The 21,210-nt window shown below is 47.4% G+C and overlaps 1 protein-coding gene across 1 annotated transcript in view; it reads left to right on the top strand.

Annotated features, from left to right (window-relative positions):
* SLC37A3 (solute carrier family 37 member 3) overlaps positions 1 to 21,210 on the top strand; it is a 737,607-nt gene that overhangs the window by 185,688 nt on the left and 530,709 nt on the right. Inside the window, exon 7 of the mRNA XM_044088481.1 lies at positions 18,336 to 18,481. Coding sequence (XP_043944416.1) covers positions 18,336 to 18,481 — 146 coding nt within the window. The remainder of the gene's footprint in view (positions 1 to 18,335; positions 18,482 to 21,210) is intronic.

Here is a 21,210-nt window from a genome sequence, read left to right as displayed (position 1 = left end):
TCTTTCTAGTCAGGTTCCCCAAAAGAGAATGCTCCCTACTCAGAAATTACTCCCTCTAAAATATAATATCCAAGATGGCTTGCAGTATGACCTCCACCTGGTTACCCAACTTTAGGTTCTCACAGTAAACCCCCCTTTTGAAGCTTGAGACAGGAATTTAGCATAGCCTGCTACAATACACATCTTAAATGTTGTTTATGGCAGTGACTGGGACTCCCCATCTATTTACTGAGCTAATGAACAAATGTGTCTTCCAGACCCACCATCTACAGTCCTGTTCAGCACTGTGGGGTGTCGTTTTAGTGATGATGTTTGTGTTTCACTGTTGCAGTCATCACATTTGGGTTATTCCTGCCAGGCTAGCCCTCGGCCGGCCCGTATACCAGAGGCTTAGTATTTCTGCGTAGGTTGCTGTCACTTCAGGACTGATGTCAGGTCGTCAGTAGTATAAAGTAAGGTAGCCAACGCCATTACATCAGTCTCTCTTGCCGAGGATCCCGAAGCAGAAGCGGATGTTCTTCGTGTTTCTCCGTTGCAGTCATCACATTTGAGTTATCTGCCTGCAGGTAGCCCTCAGCCGGCCTGAATACCAGAGTCTGGATTTCTGCGTCGGGTGCTGTCACTTCTTCCTTGTCAGGTCGTCAGGGGTATAAAACATGCAGCCGACGCCATTACATCAGTTTTTCTTGCCGTGCGGTGCCTGAAGCAGAAGCAGTTTGCAAGTGCCAGTCGGCCGACTCCTGAAATTTTCGTTTTCGAGTTTCAGACCCGAAGTCTTCAAAAAAGCTAAGTACCCCATTGGGGATCCTTTTTCTTGCTCTAACCGATGTCAGTAAAAGTTAACAATTGTCTTACCTGTAGAAAGCAAATACCTCATAGAGATTTTCATTCTTACTGCATCCCCTGTTTAGGCTCAGACCACGACGTCCCCCGTCAGTTTTGTGCCTTGTTCAACGCCTGAACTATTCGTCGTCAGGCTGTTTTTGCAGCTAATTACTTTTGTTCTTGTTCTGTGTACTCTGAAATGGCTTTGTTAAGCCATCCGACTACCAATATTACAAAAAAAGTAAGGATAAAGACAGAGAAAGACTACATAGGTCCAAAACTGCCGACGATGCTTCCGTTAAGCTAGTCGCCAGTCCACCGGTACTCAGTGAGGCACTTTTGCAGCCCCTGATACCTGCTACTTCTGATTCGCAGGCCTCTACTGAGACCCATTTGGAGTTCGGTATGCTGCGAGATGCTTCTTCGACTATGGAACCTGCTGATGTCTCTACCTTGGATGGGTCCGGAGCCGCTGTGCAAGCACCGGCTTCTGCGGGTGTATTCAGGCCTACAGACATTCATATTGCGGCATTGTTTTCATCCAAGACAAAAACTCGCATCACGCCTAGAAAACAGACGACCAAACCGCAGGCTCAGGCCCATATGCCTAAAAAACAAATGCTTAGAATGGCTGAAGACCTTATTACCTTAATTAGGGGAAGCCAGCTTTCCCCCTCTGAGACCTAGAACTGATTTTCTTTCTGATTCTTCTGATCAGGAATCTGGTATTTCTTCTCCTTCTGATTACCAGGATTTGCCCTTATCTACTTATGAGGATTCTGATGCAGAAGATTCCATTCCTTGTGCTTCCCCTCCAGAGGATTTTTCTTTCCGTGAAACCTTGCACACCCTTGGGGAGCATTTCTACTGGGAAAGCCAGGATTACTCTGAGTCCAAAAAGAGACTTGGGGAATTTTTACTACTACCTCAACGCAGGCCTTTAGCTATCCCTCCTGTTCTGGACATTGTAGATGATGCTTTCGTAGAATCTAGCCTTACCCCAGACACTTTACCTCCAGCTCCCAAAAAACCTGACTGGTATTACAGACTACCTGACTCTCACAAGTTCCTCTTCAAGAATCCTTCTGCGGATCCAGAGACCATTTCCCAAGGACCAAAAGGCATTAAGGCTACTGCTGTCAAAAATCCTACCCCTTCTGATAGAGATTCTGGAGTTTTAGACAGATGGCGTAAGAAGGTATATACTTCTGCTACTTTGGTCATTAGGGCTTTAAATTGCCAGTTTCATATGTTAAAGCATCAGCAGCATGTTATGGGGCTACTTAAACAGAAAATGATGTTGATTCCTGACTGTACTGAACACAAAGAATTGCAGGATTTAATGCATTCTGCAGAGCAGGTTGGTAAACATACTTTGCAATGTGGTTTTGGCACTTAAGAAGCATCTTGAAGGGCTGCTATCACTGGGTCTGTAATTAGAAGGCATGCTTGGCTTAAGGAACAAAACTTGCCAGATCATGCAAAAGCTAAATTATTGGATGCTCCCTTAGACCGCCTTTATGGCAACAAAGCAGAAGAAGTCCTCAAAAGGAGGGAGGAAAAAGCTAAATCTATGCAGACTATTAAAGATTTCCTACAAGTGCAGCCTCCCAGATTCAGTAGGCATTGGCCTTCAAAGAACTGGTCCATTCCAGTCCCTTTTAGGCCTTCTCAGTCCAAACCCAGGAACAGCAGATCACCTAGGCTACAGTCTCGGGCTACGCACAGCCCTAAACAGTGGGGGGCTCCCATTTCCAAAGCAGGTAGTAGTAAGCCACCCCCCCATGGAAAAATGGCACAATGACTTAACCTTAACCCTTCCAAACCCTGCTCAACTACCTGCTCCCTTAGGAGGAAAGCTTGCCCTGCATGCAAAAAACTGGGAACTCATTACCCAGGACAAATGGGTTTTGAACATAGTCTGTCAAAGATAAAGATTCCACTTCCACACACTACCAACCCCAAATGGTTGGCCAGACCTACCCCCAAATCAATGGGCGCAGGCACAACGGCAGGTTTTCTCTCCTCAATATCAGGGCTATTCAACCTGTCCCAGCAGAAGAAAGGGGACAAGGTTTTTATTCAAGACTTTTTCTGGTACCCAGAAAAGACGACTCCTGCCGTCCTATCCTGGACCTCTCTATTCTCAACACCTTTCTGTTAGTTCCAAAATTCAAAATGCTAACTCTGCAACAGCTTCTTCCCATGCTAGCCAAGGATGCCTGCCTGAGAACCCTAGACTTAAAGGAACCTTAACTGCATGTCCCAATAAGGGAATCCTGCAGGAATTACCTACTTTTCAGGGAGGCTCCATGCATTATCAGTTCTCTGCACTTACCTTTGGCTTATCTACTGCGCCCAGGGTATTCACGAAGTGTCTAGTTCCAGCCATTGCATTTTGCAGGCAGAGAAATATTCAGATTTACTCATACTTGGACAATTGTCTTATTCAGGCCGAAAGCCAGGACTTGCTATTACAACACCTGGCATTCGTAAAGAAACTTATAACCTCTTTGGGGTACACCATCAGTGAAATGAAATCTCACCTAGTACCCTGCCAACAGATTGTATTCCTGGGAGCAAGCTTGAACACAACTTCCCAGATGGCATTCCTCACTCTGGAGAAACAAGTTTATTTGACAACCTACTTCAAACTATTGGCCACAAAACCCCAGCTATCTGCAAGGAAAATACTGCAAGCCCTGGGGTTCATGGCCTCTTCCATTTTACTTATTCCATATGCAAGACTGCATATGAGGAAACTCCAATGGTATCTAAAAAGCCTATGGTGTCAACATTCTCAGGACCTGGAAACCATGATTTCTATCATTCCTTGTATGAAGACAGAGTTCCTTTGGTGGGCAGAGGCCTGCTACCACAACAAGGGACTCCCTTACACTCTACCCCCTGCTGCCCAAACCCTAACAACAGACGCATCAGACTATGCAAGAGGGGCTCACATGGCAGGGCAGTGCATTCAGGGCAGATGGAGCCCAAAACAGATGCACCTGCATATCAATCAAAAAGAAATGTTAGCTCTACAGAATGTTCTGACAGCCTTCAAAGACCATATTATTTCAGGACAACTCTTGGTAAAGATAGACAACACCACAGTTATGTGGTACATAAACAAGCAGGGTGGAACCCACTTGTACCCTCTCTGCCGACTAGCCATGGCTCTGTGGAACGCAGTCTTGACCTGCCAAGTACACCTGCAAGCTCATTTCCTGCCAGGCAAACTAAATTCACTGGCAGACGACCTAAGCAGAAATCTCATGGATCCGCATGAATGGAAACTAGAACCCAAAATATTCAACCTCTTGAGGAAAAAATGGGGGACTCCAGAGGTAGAACTGTTTGCCTCCCCTCAAAACTACCAATTGCAGAAATTCTGCACAAGAACTCCCCACAGCCAATCTTGGAAAGTGGATGCCCTGTCTTTCACCTGGGAAAGACTCTCAGTTTATGCCTTTCCCCCTCTGCCTCTCCTGTCGAAGGTTCTACTAAAGATCAAACAGGACAAGCCAAGGACAATACTGATTGCACCAGACTGGCCACGCCAGCACTGGTACCCCCTCTTGCACAATATGACACTGCTACAACCATGGCACCTACCTCAGACCCCTTCCCTGATGTCCCAGTAGGCGGGCCAGATTCTGCACCCTCATCTTCAAAGCCTGAACCTTGCAGCCTGGCTAATTCCTTGAGCTCTCCCCTCCCATCCCTCAGTAAGCAGGTACTGGATGTCATTCTGGAGGCAAGGAGGCCTAGTACTAGAAAATCCTATGCTGAAAAGTGGAAAAGATACTGTTCCTGGAGTCTAGCTCAGGAGTTGGGCACAGCGGTGCCCAGCTTACCTCATATTCTACAGTACTTAACAGAAATACTCCACACGGGCCTATCCTTCTCGTCAATTAAAATTCATGCCTCTGCCATTTCAGCACATTATAATACTGAGCCACCCCTCTTCTCTCACCCCTTGCTAAAGCACTTCCTTAGGGGCCAAAAATTGAAGACCCCCCCCCAGGAGAGCTCCCAGTCCAGCCTGGGACCTTAACTTTGTATGGGAAAAGCTCACCCTTTCCCCCTTTGAACCATCTGCTACAGCAGTGTTGAAATTCCTTTCTTGGAAAACAACCTTCCTTCTAGCCATTACTTCAGCTAGAAGAGTGTCTGCATTACAGGCCCTCATGGCAGTGGAACCCTTCATTATCTTCCTTGCGGACAGGGTTTCCCTCAGGACTAATCCTTCCTTTATGCCCAAGGTGGTGTCTTCTGTGGCCCTAAATCAGTCCATTCACTTTTTTCCCTAATCCACAAAACAAAGGGGAATGAATACTGCACTCTCTGGACGTGCACAGACTACTTAGATTCTATTTGGACAGGACTAAGCCTATCAAAAAATCTGAACAGTTGCTTGTTAGCTTTGCTGCAGGGGCAGAGTGTAAGGCGATTTCAAAACAAATCATTTCCAAATGGATAGCCCATTGCATTCATTTCTGCTACAAGCACCATGGAAAACCTACCCCACAGGGGAGAAGATCACATTCCACCAGGGCTGCATGTACCTCTGCGGCATTTCTGAGAGGGGTCCCTACCAGGGACATCCTAGAAGCTACTACCTGGAGCTCTGTAAATACCTTCACCAAGCATTACCACTTGCCTATCTTTTCTAAATCCAGAGCTGGATTTGCCACTGCAGTCTTGCAGGGATTAATAGCTGGCCCTAATGCTCTTTAACTTCCTCCTCCCTTCCTTAGTTTTGGGAATCAACACAAATGTGATGACTGCAACAGTGAAACACGAAGAACATAGTACAGTTGTGTACACTTACCATAAATGTAGATGTTTGAGAGTGTTCACTGTTGCAGTCCTGGTTACCCTCCTCTCTTGGCTCTACCTTTCCTTCTTGTTTGGCATATATTATATCATGTGTAGTTGCTTTTTTCTGGTGGTGTACCATACCATATAATTGCTTCCTATTGTGGGGGCACCTGACATCTGGGGCAAGAAAAACTGATGTAATGGCATCGGCTGCATGTTTTATACCCTGACGACCTGATGCCAAGGAAGAAGCAGCAGCACCCGACACAGAAATCCAAAGACTCTGGTATTCAGGCCGGCTGAGGGCTACCTGCAGGCAGATAACCCAAATGTGATGACTGCAACAGTGAATACACTCTAACATCTACATTTATGGTAAGTGTATACAACTGTACTTTCGCACGAGTGCCGATCGGCCGCTACCTGAGTTTCATCTTCCGAATTGAAGCTGAAGTCTTCTAAACTAAGTACCCCATTGGGGATCCTTTTTTCTTGCACTAACTGATGTCAGACAAAGTTAACAATTGTCTCGACTGTGGAAAGCAAATACCACATCGAGACTTTCATTCTTACTGCATCACTTGCTTAGGCCCAGACCACGACGTCCCTTGCTGTTGCATTTGTGCTTTAATGCCAGAACCATACATCATCGGGCCCTTATTGTAGCTAGATATTTTCGCTTACAGTCTTCGAATTCTGATATGGCTTCAGTAAGCCATCCGACAGCAAATCTTTCGAAAAAACGTAAGGATAAAGACAGAGACAGACCGCATAGGTCCAAACCTACCGATGATGCTTCCATTAAGCTAGTCGTCAGTTCTCCGGTCCTCAGTGAAGCTCTTTAGCAGCCCCTAATGCCCAGTTCTGTGGATTCAGAGGCTGCTACCGAGACCCTTTCAGAGTCCGGTATGCCGCAAAATTCTTCTTCGACTAAGGATCCTGCGGTTGTTTCTACCTTGGATGGGTCCGGAGCCGCTGAGCAGGCACCAGCTTCCGAGGAAGTACTTCACACTACCGTTTTCGCATCTACCATTCTTTCGAAAACTACCGAGTTTCTAAAGCCCAGGGTATGAACCACACCAAGAAACTAATGACCCAATCTAAGGCACCTGCTCCCTTGCCTCAGTCTCAAATGCTTAAAATGGCAGAAGACCTTATTATGCTGATCAGGGGAAGCCAAGCTACCCCTTCCAAAAGAAAAAGAGATCTGTCCCCAGTAGTTTTGTCTGAACAGGATTCTGACTCTGATGCATCTGAATATGAAGACATGCAACCCCTCTCTGCTTATGCGAATTCTAATGCAGAGGATTCCATTTCTTCAGCATCTCCCCCAGAGGACTTTTCCTTTGGTGAAACCCTTCATACCTTAAGGGAGCATTTCCAATGGGAAAGTCAGGACTACCCTCAGTCTAAAAAGAGTCTGAGAATTTTTAGATCTTCCACAGCACAGACCCCTGGCCATTCCCTCAGTCTTGGATGTTATGAACGATGTTTTCCTGGAATCCAGTTTGACTCCTGGCACCCTCCTTCCTGCACCCAGAAAACCTGACCGGTATTACAGAGTCCGTGACTCGCACAAATTTCTTTTCAAAAATCTTACTGCTGACCATGAGGTAATTTCTCAAGGGCCTAAAGGAATTAAAGCAACCTCTGCTAAGAATCCCAACCTCTCAGATAGGGATTCCCAAGCACTAGACAGATGGAGTAAAAAAGTACACACCTCTGCTACTCTTGCTATCAGAGCACTAAATTGCCAGTTCCATGTGCTAAAATTTCAGCAACATACCATGGAACTCCTCAAACAAAAAGTGTCTTCCTTTCCTGCTTGTGCAGAATCTAGAGAGTTACAAGAGTTAATGCATTCTGCAAGTCAAGTGACTAAGCACACCTTACACTGTGGTTTTGACACCCTAGAAGCTTCTTGCAAGGCAGCAGTCACCAGTTCTGTCCTTAGAAGGCATGCATGGCTTAAGGAACAGCCCTTGCCAGACCATGTTAAATCTAAATTATTGGATGCACCCTTGCACAAAGACAACTTATTTGGCACTAAGGCAAAGGAGGTCTTAAAAAAGATGGAAGAAAAAGCTAAATTTATGCAGACAGTTAAGGATTTCCTACAGGCCCAGCCACCCAGGTTCAGCAGGTATGGCCACTCCAAGCACTGGTCCTTTCCTGCTCCCACCAGGTCAGTTCAGCCCAGACCCCGGGGAATCAGACCCCCACCCCCCCAGACAGCAGCCACAGGGAATGCAGAGATCAAAGCAGTGGAGTTCCTCCACTTAAAAACCAGGGAGTTGTAAGCCACCCCTTCATGGTAAGAACACACAACGAGACTCCTCCTCCACCCCCTCCCTCTGCCTACCTGCACTTACCCTAGGACGAAAACTCTCCTTTCATGCAAGCACCTCTGCCACCATTACCAACGACCTCTGGGTCCTCAACATAGTGTCCCAGGGATACAAATTTTCTTTTCACACTCTTCCAACTCCAAAAGGGTTCCCAGATCTACCTCCAAACCAGTGGTAGAGGCGAAAAAGCAAGTCCTTTTCCTGCTCTCTATGAGGGCAATTGAGCACATTCCTGCAGAACAAAAAGGCCAAGATTTCTACTCCAGACTTTTTCTGGTACCCAGAAAAGAGGGCACCTGGCTCCTGCCCCATCCTCGATCTGTCCATTCTAAGCACCTTCCTGGTGATACCAAAATTCAAAATGCTCACCCTCCAGCAACTGCTACCCATGCTCTCCAAGGATGCTTGGCTAGCCACTGTAGACCTAAAAGAGGCCTACCTCCACATTCTTATCAGGGAATCGTGCAGGAAATATCTACGTTTCAGGGCAGGATCTCTGCACTTTCAGTTCAGTGCACTTCCCTTTGGCTTATCTACTGCTCCCAGAGTTTTCACAAAATGTCTGGCTCCCGCCATTGCCTTTGCAGTCAAAGGAATATCCAAATTTACCCATACTTAGAGGACTGCTTAATTCAGGCAGACCGTCAGGAAAAGCTGCTCAAACACCTGGCCTTTGTAAAGTCCCTACTGACCTCCCAAGGGTACACTATCAGTGAAAAGAAATCCAAACTAGTACCCATCCAAAGGATTATATTTCTGGGAGCAAGCCTGGACACAGCATCCCAGATGGCATTCCTTACACCAGAAAAGCAAACTTACCTGACAGCCTACTTCTCTCAACTAGCCACCAGACCCCAGTTATCTGCAAGGAAAATCTTGCAAGCTCTGGGGTTCATGGCATCTTGCATTTTACTCATTCCATATGCCAGACTGCATATGGGGAAACTTCAGTGGTACCTAAAAAGCCTTTGATGTCAACACCCTCAAGACCTGGAAACTTTTATACCAATGATACCTTGCCTAAGGAAAGATTTTCTTTGGTGGGCAGCTGCATGCTCCCACAACAAGAGACTACTCTTCTCACCACCCCCTGCCGCCCAGACCCTCTCCACAGATGCATCAGACTTTGCCTGGGGTGCACACCTTGATGGCAGGTGTATACAGGGCCAGTGGAGCCCACAGCAAATCCATCTGCACATCAACCAAAAAGAGACGTTAGCTGTTCAGCACGTATTGACAGCTTTCAGGCCCCTTCTGTCCCCAGGGGCTCTCCTGATCAAAACAGATAACACCATTGTACAAGCAGGCTGGCCATGACCCTTTGGCACACAGCCTCTGCCATGCAACCCCACCTGTTAGCACAATTCCTGCCAGGTTCTCTAAACTCTTTGGCAGACCACTTAAGCAGAAGTCTTCTGGACCCACATGAGTGGCAGCTTGACGAAAGAACCTTCATCCTAATAACTCAGAAATGGGGCACCCTGAAGGTCGACCTCTTTGCCTCCCACACCAACCATCAGCTCGGCAAGTTCTGCACCAAGGAACATCCCTGCATGGCTTGGAAAGTGGATGCCCTATCCTTCCCCTGGGTCAGTCTATCGGTCTATGCATTTCCTGTACTACCTCTCATCACCAGGGTACTGCTCAAAATAAGGAAGGAAAAACCAAGTACAATTCTTATTGCTCCAGACTGGCCTCGCCAGCAGTGGTACCCACTGCTACGCAGCCTGTCCCCACTGCCACCATGGCATCTCCCTTAGGCCCCAACCCTCCTGACCCAGAGGGAAGGAGACTTCATGCATCCCCAATTGCAGACCCTCAATTTGGCAACCTGGTTTATTCCCTGATCACTGATCAATCTGCCAACCTCAGTAAACAGGTTCTAGATGTTACATGCGAGGCCAGACGCCCTAGCACTAGAAAGTCTTATTTTGACAAATGGAAAAGATTCTGCACTTGGATTCAGGCTAAGGGAGCCGATACGGCACAGCCCTTGATTACCTAGCTGACCTGCCACACAGTGGTCTCTCTTTTTACTCTATTAAATTTCATGCCTCTGCTATCTCTGCTCATTTCCACACTGAGCAGCCCCTTTTTCTCACACCCTCTGATCAAACAATTCCTTTAGAGGGGCTAGCAACTTGAGGCCACCCAGAAGGGCACCTACCCCAGCTTGGGACCTTAACTTTGTGTTGGAAAAGCTCACCCTGCCCCCCCCCCCTTTTGAACCAGCATCTTCAGCTGAGTTAAAATTTCTCTCCTGGAAGACAGCTTTTCTTTTGGCCATCACTTCAGCCAGAAGAGTCTCCGAGCTACAAGCACTCATGGCTGTGGAGCCCTTCATCTTTCATGCTGACAGGGTTACCCTCAGGACTAACCCATCCCTCATGCCCAAAGTGGTGTCCAGTGTGGCTCTCAAGCAATCCATTCATTTCCCCACCTTTTTCCCTAACCCACAAAACAAGGAGAAAAGGATCCTGCACTCTGTAGATGTGCACAAACAGCTCAGATTCTAACTAGACAGGACTAAATCATTCAGAAAGTCTGATCAATTACTGGTTAGTTTTCTTGCAGGGGCAGAGGGCAAAGCCATCTCCAAACAAACAGTTTCCAAATGGATAGCACATTGCATCCATTTCTGTTACAAGCAACGCAGAAAACCTCTCCCTAAGGGGGTCAGGACTCACTCCACCAGAGCAGCCTCCACCTCTGCAGCTTTCCTCAGAGGAGTCCCCACCAGGGACATCCTGGAGGCTGCCACCTGGATATCTGTTCACACTTTCACCAAGCATTACCACCTGCCTACCTTCTCCAAATCCAGGGCAAGCTTTGCCACTGCAGTCTTGCAGGGCATCGTAGCCAGCCCCTAGTCTCCTTGACTGCCTTCACCCTTTTCCTCAGCTTTGGGAATCAACCCAAATGTGAGGAGTGCAACAGTGAAACACGAACAACATAGTACAGTTGTGTACACTTACCATAAATGTAGATGTTCAAGTGTATTCACTCTTGCAGTCCTGGTTTCCCTCCCTCTATCCCCTCTTCTTTCTCTCTCTTGCCTTACAAGGAACATTGTGGTATTTACTTTCTACTGGTGGGGTTATTCCACCATAACCTGGCTCCCACTTGGGGGCTCCTGACAGGGCAAGAAAAACTGATGTAATGGCGTCGGCTGCCTTACTTTGCACTACTGATGACCTGATGTCCATCCTGAAGCGACAGCAACCGTCGCAGAAATACTAAGCCTCTGATATTTGGGCCGGCCGAGGGCTACCCTGGCAGGGATAATCCAACCCAAATGTGATGATTGCAACAGTGAATACACTCTGAACATCTACATTTATGGTAAGTGTATACAATTGTACTTTTTAACAACTCCTTTACATTTCCCTTATTTTTCTTAAAGCAAGCTAGCTGGTTAACCTTTGCTGTTCCAGTGCCCTCTGTTAAAACGTATACATTTATTTCAGTTACAATAATACATGTACATTTATTTTCAATCCAGTAGGTTGCTCTGTTGATGCATTTTAACACAAGCAAACCTCTCGGATAAATTTTCAGCACAAGCATCTGTACAAATCAATGCATTATACAAATTACATATAATTATTTACAAAATTCCAGCTAGCTCTGCTGGCACAAGTCATACATCTACTGCCCTACTTCTCATGGCAGTACCTCCTATAGTCACATGATGAAACGATTCAAATGAAAAAAAAGGTGAAAATAGATTTACTTTTCTTATTTAAAATATTGATGTTAAGTTGTCAATCTCGCCTTCATTCTTGCTGGTTGGGATCAGAGCCGATCCTCGGCTCCAACTCGGCCATCTTCTATAGCTCGAGAGCTGTTTACTGGCTTGAGGCTACCCCTTATTCCCATTATGCCTAGCGCTAGCTACCCAGATCTTGTTTGCCGTTTCAGCTGCGAGGTTACTGGCTCAGGCTTGTATAACTTTATTAATCTGCCTTTTTTGTCAGATTAGGGTTTTTTGTATTGTAATTGTTATTTTATAGGCGATAACTAGTAGATTTAGTGTGTTTAGTGTATTGTAGTTTTTCCCCTTAGAACTCGTTTAAATTAGAGAGTTCTCCCCTCCCCCCCTTCCCCTCTGTAGTAGCGTATTAGTCTTTTGGTTAGGTAGCTGTTTGAGTTAGAGGCTTCCTAGTCTTAAAAAAAAAAAAAAAAAAAAAAAAAATCTATCTTATATTGTATTTTTTGTGGTAGTGTTCTGTTTTTACTTCTTAGTGTTGCTGGCCTGTTGGCCAAAGTAGTTTAGAGTTGTGATTTCTCTTTTTGCTGGATATATCTAAAGAATCCAAAGTGTCGGGATTCAATAAGTGTGACTCATGCTGTCAGAAGATGTCTCTGACAGATGGGCACACTTCTTGCGTCTATTGCCTAGGCTCAGAGCACCTGCAGGACTCTTGTTCTATCTGCCATGCATTTAGCCCAAGAGTTCTGCAGGTGCGCAAGGATAAACTTATTTTGAGGGGTCTTCTCAAGCCTCCGGATTCACTGGCCAAGGCTCATCCAGTGAAATCCCCTAAACCGGCCAAATCGTCAGCTCCCTGCTCCGAGCCATCATTGACCCAAGCCTTGCCTACTACCTCTTCAGTCCTGGCCAGAACCAAAGAGACTGCTTCCTCGTCGGCTCCACTAGTACCCTCGGAGCCATCAAGGACCCAAAAAAGGCCAAGGTCCCCTTCGCTAGAGTCCATTTATTCGGCTCCTCGGTCTCACCTTTTGCAGAGTGACCACAGTCATAGATCTTCACACTCTTCTCTGTCCTCTAGGCTCTCGGACCACGACGTGGAGAGAGTGGTCCGTAGGTTGTTGAAGTCGCAGGCACTGGCCAAAATGTTGTCCAGCCCTCCTCATCAGGTGTCTACTCCATCCATTTCTATTGATGTTCCTTCTCCGACTCCATTGAGCTCGAAGCTGGAGTTTATTGGGTTTCGAGTCGTGGAACCGTCGGCTCCGATAACGATTTCTCCTTCGGATCCATCGTTGGCTACAATCCCATCGATGGTGCCTTCCGTCGAGGGATCTGAGTGCCAAGACTCCCTTGTCGGGTCCGAGGGGGTGAGTGGCATCGGACCCTTGTCCGACCCTGCTCTCCCTCTGAGTGTCGGTGCAGGTGAGCTCTGCTCCTACATCGGCCTCGGAGCCATCTCCCTCGGTGGAGAGGAGGATTCCGGTCTCCTCGGGGCCTTCTCTGCATCGTGGCAGGGAAGCCTTCGATGTCATGAGGAGTGTGCTGGCCTCCTAGTCAACTCCACCTTCGACCCCACTGGCTACGTCCCCCGTAGTGCCTGCGTCAACCTCTGTCCCTCCTCCAGACCCCAAGCGTGGGGAACCAGTGCTCCAGGGCACCCCATTGGGTGTTTCCTCTTCTTCCGAGGCCTCCCCTGATCATTCAGAGGAGCCCCCTCGTAAGAAGTGCAAGAGGAAGCATATTGACTCCCCCGTGTCTGTCACTTCGGATACGGATTTGGATGAATCGGAAGGGTCCCCGAGATCCCCCTCTGAAAATGTTTCCTTCTCGGACATCCTAGAAATGCTTAAGCAGAGGGGGAACTGGAATACCCTAGCCTCTACCGAGGATGAATCCATATTCCTGGATGCGTTTGGTTCCCGACCGTCCACCTCCTGGGTTTCTCCGCCCTTCGATACACTAATGTCAGTGGTGGCTCGAAGGGCTTGGTCAGCCCCGGATACAGTGGAACCAACCCCGAGGAGGCCAAGCAAGTTTTTCACTGCTCCCCCAGACAGGCAGTTCCTAAGGGTGTTCCCGTGGATGCCATGGTGGTAGCAGCAGCCACTAAAAAGGAGTTAGCGGAAACTTCTTCCTCTGTCCATCCTCCTAACAAGGAGTCCAGGACCATGGACAGATACGAGAAGTGAATGTTTGCTTCAGCGACCTTCTCCATGAGGTCATTGAACTACTTATGCCATTTCATAAGGTAAGGGATCTCCTGAAAGAGCTCGGAGATACCCTTCAGGATCCATCAGCTGAAGGGGCTCCAACTAAAGTGGCTTCTCAGCTGGCAACCATTAACTCAGTAGTCAACTCCTCCATGAGGCTCATTTCCTATGCAGCCAATGGTGCGAGTAGGGCTGCAGGCACAGGCGTGGCACTTCGGAGACATGCATGGATGTGGCTGTGTAACTTTGCGTAACCCTTTAGAGCGTCAATAACACTCCCATCGACGATTCCTTTCTTTTTGGACCACAGGTGAAAGACACTCTCACTAGGTGTGAGCAGGAGGGCAAGACTCTCTCTGCCGTGGGAGTCTGTTTTTCCACTCCTTCCAGACCATACCCCAAGGGTCAGAAGAGTGGGAAAATGTGGTTTTGGAAATCCCAGGGAGCTTCGCCTGACACACGCAGTGATTTTTCCTCCAGGGGCAGAGGAGGAAATAACAATAACAGATGCCGCCCACGTAGCAGAGGGGGTCCGCAGAACCAGGGCAGCAGAGAATCTTTCTCTGACAAGCCCTTCCAACATCCCTGAAGTGTTGCCCGACTGTCCACCTCTGGAGGCAGTCGGGGGAAGACTTTCATTGTACCCAAAGGCCTGGCTAAACCTAACGCAAGACAAATGGGTACATTCAGTCATATCCGGAGGTTACAGAATCCCATTATTTCAACTGCCTGTACCATCACGCAAGTCCCCCCCAGATGTTCCACCCAATCTGAGGGACCAAGCAGTTATAGAAGTTTCAAAACTGCAAGAAAAAAAGAGTCATCCAGGAAGTCCCAGCAGACCAACACGGATCCGGAAATTACTCAAGGTTCTTTTTGGTACCAAAAAAGACAGGGGACTGGAGACCTATTTTGGATCTCGGCAGACTGAACAAGTCTGTTCAAAGAACAAAGTTTCGGATGGTCATGCTACAGTCCATTCTACCCTTTCTGGGTCAGGACAGTTGGATGTGCTCTATAGATCTCCAGGATGCGTACTATCATATCAAGATGGACAGATGCTCCAGGAGGTACCTTCGCTTCTGGCTGGGAGCCAGTCATTACCAGTTACGAGCTCTGCCCTTTGGTCTCACCACAGCCCCCAGGGTGTTCACCAAATGTATGGCATTGGTCACGGCTCACCTGAGGCGTCAAGGAATTCCAGGTGTTTCCATATCTAGACGACTGGCTCCTCACTGCTACTACCAGGCATCAACTTCTTCAATCCAGGGACTATACAGTTTCAATTTGCTCTCAGCTAGGCATTACTATAAATTTTGAAAAATCTACCTTGTTGCCCTATTAATCTATTACTTATATAGGAGCAGACTTAGACACAAGGAGCATGTACGCAAAGCTACCTTCGGACAGGGTGTCCACAATTCGCCAGCAAGTTCAATTCCTCATACAATGCAAAAGGGTACAAGTCAGGTATGTCCTTCAAACTCTAGGCTCTATGGCAGCAGCAATTCTTCTGATACCCCTGGCCCGTTTTCACATGAGAATCCTTCAGTGGCTTCTATTCACAGAGTGGTCCTTCCAACAGCTCCCCATGTCTCGTATGATCATGATTACAGAAGCATGCAAAAGACACCTTTCCTGGTGGATGGTCTCCCCTCTAGTGACTCAGGGCAGACCCTTCATTCAGCCCCCTCCGGTTGCTACAGTGACCACAGACGCCTCCCTGATAGGGTGGGTGGGGGGGGCATTATCAGGGAAGGACAGTCCAAGGCACTTGGCAGACTCACGAGTACCATCTGCATATAAATGTCCTAGAAATGAGAGCCATGCTCCTAGCATTGCAAGCTCTTCAGGACTCTCTCCCTTCTGGGACCATTGCAATACAATCGGACAACATGTCATTGGTGTGGTACATCAACAAGCAGGGCGGAACCAGGTCCTACCCCCTATGTCGAGAAGAGCTCAGACTCTGGCAGTGGGCGATTTCCTCCCAATGATTTCTGATTGTGATGCACATCCCTGGGATGTCCATCGTCACAGCGAACAGGCTCAGCAGAGCTATTCTCATGCCTCACTAGTGGTCTCTGAGTCAGGTAGTTGCGGATCTGATCTTCCACAAATGGGGACAGCCTTGCTGCAACCTTTTTGCCACCCCCTTCAACACCAAATGCAGCAACTACTTCTCCCTTCTTCCGCTTCCAGGTCACTCACCCAGAGATGCTCTAGTCCACGATTGTCCCCAGGGACTTCTTTATGCCTTCCCTCCGTTTCCCTTGATAACAAAACTCATACAGAAAGCAATTTTGTTGGGTTGCAAGATGATCCTCATTGCCCCCTACTGGCCTCGACAGATATGGTTCCCGTTCCTGCACCGTTACCTTCTCGAGCAGCTCTGGACTCTGGATCCGATTCCAGACCTACTGATCCATCAATCAGGAGGGCTGCATCAATCTCTTCAAACACTCCAGCTTACAGCTTGGTTGTTCCACTTCCAACCTTAGCCAGGCTTCCCAACATTTCCCCGGCAGTACGCGACATTATTGTCTCCTCCCATAAGTCTGCCACTAGAAGGACTTATGCTAGCAAATGGAAACGTTTTTCTTGTTGGGCAGAGGCCAGGAACATAGATCCCTTCACAGCCCCTCTCTACGAAATCTTGGAGTTCTTAACAGAACTCTTTCATTCGGGGTCTGCTTCTGCTACAATCAGTGTTCAATTAGCGGCCATTTCAAATTTTCATGTTGGGTGGTCTAATGCAAACATTATGTGTCATAAGCTATGTAAAGCCTTTCTAAGAGGGACTACTCTCCTTAGACCCCCATTGAGAGATCCCCCTCCTCCATGGGACCATAATCTGGTATTAACATCCTTGATTATGCCCCCCTTTGAACCTGCAGCGTCCTGCTCCATTAAGTTTCTATCTTGGAAAACTCTTTCTGGTAGCTATTATTTCAGCCAGACGAGTCTCTGAACTTCAGGCACTGTGCGCCCATCCTCCATACATAGTATTTCATAAGGACAGGGTTGCTCTGAGGACTAATCCTTCCTTTCTTCCGAAAGTCTGCTCAGAAAATAATTTGAATCAATCTATAGACCTACCTGTGTTTTTTCCTAACCACACCAACAAGGCAGAGTACAAGTTACATCAAGTGGATTTTCATAGACAATTGCGTTTCTACCTGCATAGGACAAAGGATATTAGAAAGTCTGACCAAGTATTCCTGTCCTATGCTCGAGGCAAACAGGGACTCCCAGTTTCGAAAGTGACCTTATCCAGGTGGTTGTCTCACATTATTACCTTTATCTATCAACTAAGGAACAAAGACTTGCCTATCAAACCGAAGGGTCATTCTACTAGGGCCTTAGCCACCTCTGTAGCCTTCCAGTCTAGGTTGCCCATGGACTCCATCTGTGCTGCTGGTACGTGGGCAAATCCTCATACCTTTATTTCTCATTACAAGTTGGATTTGGTCTACAGGAGTACAGCTAACTTTGGTTCCACTGTTCTGAAGAGTCTGTTCCAGTGAGCCACCCAGGATTGTAGGTGCTAGGGACGCTGTCCCAACCAGCAAGAATGAAGGCGAGATTGACAACTTAACATAAAGAAGTTATGTACCTACCATAACGGTCCATGTTAGTTGTCTTCATCTCGCCTTCTTTCTTGTGTCCCCCCCCCTCCATCCCCCAGTCCTATTGGACCAAGAGGACTTCAGGTTTCACTGGCTGAGTATTCTCTGGTTTGTTTCCTCTACTGACTTAGAGAATAGGACAGCTTTGCTTAATCTTTTGTTTGGAGGGATCCTTTCTATAACTATGTCTGCGGTTAGCTATTTCAAACAAGATCTAGGTAGCTAGCGCTAGGCATCATGGGATAAGGGGTAGCCTCAAAGCAGTAAACAGCTCTCGAGCTATAGAAGATGGCTGAGTCGGAGCCGAGGATCGGCTCCGATCCCAACCAGCAAGAAAGAAGGCGAGATGAAGACAACTAACATGGAACGTTATGGTAGGTACATAACTTTTTTTCTAACACTCTGTTGTAAGTTTGATCCAGAGCACCAGGCAATTGCTGTTCAGCCTGTCGGCTGTCAGGAGTTTTATCTCTTTAACTGAGAGCTGGCAGGTATGTCTGAGTGAATATGTCAGAAAATTTTCTCTCTTGGCATGGCTTTTCAGTCAGTGTCATGGCAGTAGTGAGTTTTGCTTCTCATTTGACCTTTCTGCATTCCTGTACCCCACCTAACTCAGTCTGGAACATGACAGGGCTCATTGCTGCTGGTTATTTTTTTTGTTTTGTTTTTTTTTTTTTAGGAAAAAGTTGTAAGGCATTGCTCATTATAGTAGTATTTTAAAGAGTTATTTATCCTTTTGTGGTAATAACACTCTTTACTCTCTGCATTTGTCTTTGTTTTGCAGGTTTTTGTGTTTGGTACTGTTACAGAATGGCTACATTTTTACAACAAATACTTCTATTGCAGTCTCTGGATTCTGAATGGCCTCTTACAGTCCACCTGCTGGCCTTGTGTTGTTGCTGTCATGGGAAACTGGTTTGGAAAAGCAGGGTATTTCCTTTCAATTATATGTTTCTATCATTTATTTCCATTTGGCTGCCATTTGTCCATTTACTGCACTTTCATCATGACAGGAGTGAATGTTTTCTTGATGGTATTTTTACATTTACAGGTGTGTATTGGACCAAAGCTATGTTTGCAGCCTAGTGAGCTTGCTTTCTTTGTAAGGGAAAATATTTTGGCTGCTTAAAAAGGCAGATCTGAATGCAGAGAGCAATATTTCCAAATGTTCTTTGTCCAAATCCCTGTTGCATTAATCATGACTACTTTATGCATCTGTGTGCATATTGTCTGGCCTGATTTCCACAGCTATCCACCCTTCCCCAACCCTAGTGCATGGGAATGGCAAGTTCTAGGTATGAGGTATGCAGTCTGATGTTCTCACATTTTTTGCTGAAAGTCATTAGTTTGGTGCTTCAGACTTTTTAGCCTGAGCTAGCAGATATATCCTCCTTTAGAGGAAACTTTTTTGTATTTACAGTTCGTATTTGTGATTTTTCTTCTTGTACATTCAGCGTGTTCTTAACATATTTTTCAGTAACAAAAGGTTAGTTAGTGTTCTTTCAGTGAACAAATAATCGATCTGAAGTTGTTTTCATTTGTCTTCAACCTGAGGGACTCAAATCCGGCACTGATCCAACTCAGCCTCATACTCCAGCACCAGATCCAAACTCCAAGCTGCTGCCCCCCCCCCCAGATCTTGTTTGTCGCTCGTTTGAACAGCAGCGTGGTTCCATAGCCCCAAGTTCCGTGTTTAGTAAGTGTTTTTTCTTGGCTCTCTTTCACTTCTTTTGACTTCTCTACACTTTTCTTTACCTTTTCTATCCTACCCTGTCCTTTGCGCTCAGGGGTCAGTGTATTAAAAAAAAAAGAAAACTCACCCCCCCCCCATCTATTGTGTGTGAGTGAGTGTTTATCTCTCGTGATTAGCCATGGCCGATACCCCCAAACCTGGCTTTAGGAAATGCGCAGTGTGTGGGCATAAGTTTTCCCTGTCTAATGCCCACACTCTGTGCATGGTCTGTTTGGGTGTCCCCTACCTAGATTTCTCCTGCTTGTTCTGCGTGGGCTTCAACTCATGAACATTGATCAACAGGAGGAACAATCTCATTCTGAAAGGCCTCCTTCCACCCCCTATGGAGGCCTCTGCTTCTTCTTTTCCACCCCGGCTTCTGGGACTCAACCTCCAGCAAAGAAGTCCTGGGACAGAGAGAGGGCCCGACCTAAGGAATGGAATTGGCCCAGGAAGCAGTCTCCAGACTGCTCTCCCTCAGCTGAACCCCTGGCCAATTCCTGCCTGGATCCTAGCCAGGCCTCCCCTTGGCTCAGGTCACCTCGCTTTTTGCTGGACCTAGAGGCCACCCGGGCTCAATCTCTACTCTCCACCTCCTGCCAGCTCCACTCCAGGCCTGGGTCGTGGAGTCTTCCATCCGGTCCTCTTGGAGCCTGTCTGAAACAGAGGTGGACAGGATGATGCAGAAATTCATTTGGGCCCAGATTCAGTTGGGAGTCTTGTCTGCTCCGTCCCCCTCTGGAGCCGGGGGTATGCAGTCCACCTTTTTCCCTATTACTCCTTCTTCGATCTGACTCCCGGAGTCATTGAGTCTGAGGTTCTCCGGTGTCTAGGGGTTGGCACCGAAGGTCCCTAGTACTTCGATGTAAACTGTTGCCACGAGTGGTTTAGCTCTGACGTTTTCGGAGCTGACAAACTCTGAGCTGAAGCCTCAGTGTCAGATCCAAGGGGATGGCATCAACTTCGAGGCTTTTGGAGTTGTCCCTTCCTCTCGGAGTCTCTGCTTCAGGAGGCTGTACTCCAGCTCCTTCCTTGGCACAGGGACCTGCAGATCCGGGCTTGGCCGGTCTGACTTCGGGAATCCACTCGCCTTCTGCCTTCAGTGGGGTGGAGAGGGTCCTCTCGGCTTCTTTGAAAGGTCTGACACTTTCATCTTAGGAGTCCATCCTGGCTCTCTCTTTTTCTGGGCCGGAGTCTGCCATCCTGCCCCGTCAGGGACAGCCTGTTGCCTCTTCACCCCAGGAGGTTCCCACATGTGAACTACCAGAGGCTTCCGAGTCCTCCCCAGAATTTCCACCTGAGGAGCCCCCTCGGAAGCACATGTGCAAGAGGAGGCACTTGTACTCCCCATCGGAGTCCTTCACGGATGATGCTGACTTGGAGGAACGGGAGGGTTCCCTTCGATCACCCCGGAGGATGTCTTCTTTGGAGATATCATGGAGATCCTGCAGCAACGCTGTGGGTGGTCTACCCAAAAGCCTAGCCTGAATGATTCTGTATTCCTGGAAGCTTTTGCCACAGGACCCTCTACCTCCTGGGTGTCCCCTCCCACAAATCCCCTTGTGGATCTAATCTCATCTAGGGCATGGAAGGAACCAGATACAGGCATGGAAGGAACCAGATACGGTTGAGCCTATCCCCAAGTGTCTGGATAAAGTACTTAGTGTTCTCTCAGATAGGCAGCATTGGTCCAGATGGCCCCTGGTTGATGCCATGATGCTTGCAGTGGCCACCAAAAAAGAGCTCGCACAAGAGAGCTCATCGGTCCATCCTCCAGACAGGGAGTCTCGAGCCATGGATTGTTTTGGGAAGCGGATCTATGCGTCATCCAACTTTGCCTTGCTCCCAACTGCATGTCTTCATATGAGAGCTCTTCAATGGACTTTAGCCATCCAGTGGTCTGCTAAATCTTCCCTTATCACATCCT

The sequence above is a fragment of the Protopterus annectens genome, chromosome 11.part0, assembly GCF_019279795.1.
Source record: "Protopterus annectens isolate FY-2018-M chromosome 11.part0, PAN1.0, whole genome shotgun sequence".
NCBI lineage: Eukaryota > Metazoa > Chordata > Ceratodontiformes > Protopteridae > Protopterus > Protopterus annectens.
The sequence above is the reverse complement of the archived record's forward strand: the minus strand, read 5'-3'. Positions and strand labels throughout refer to the sequence as shown.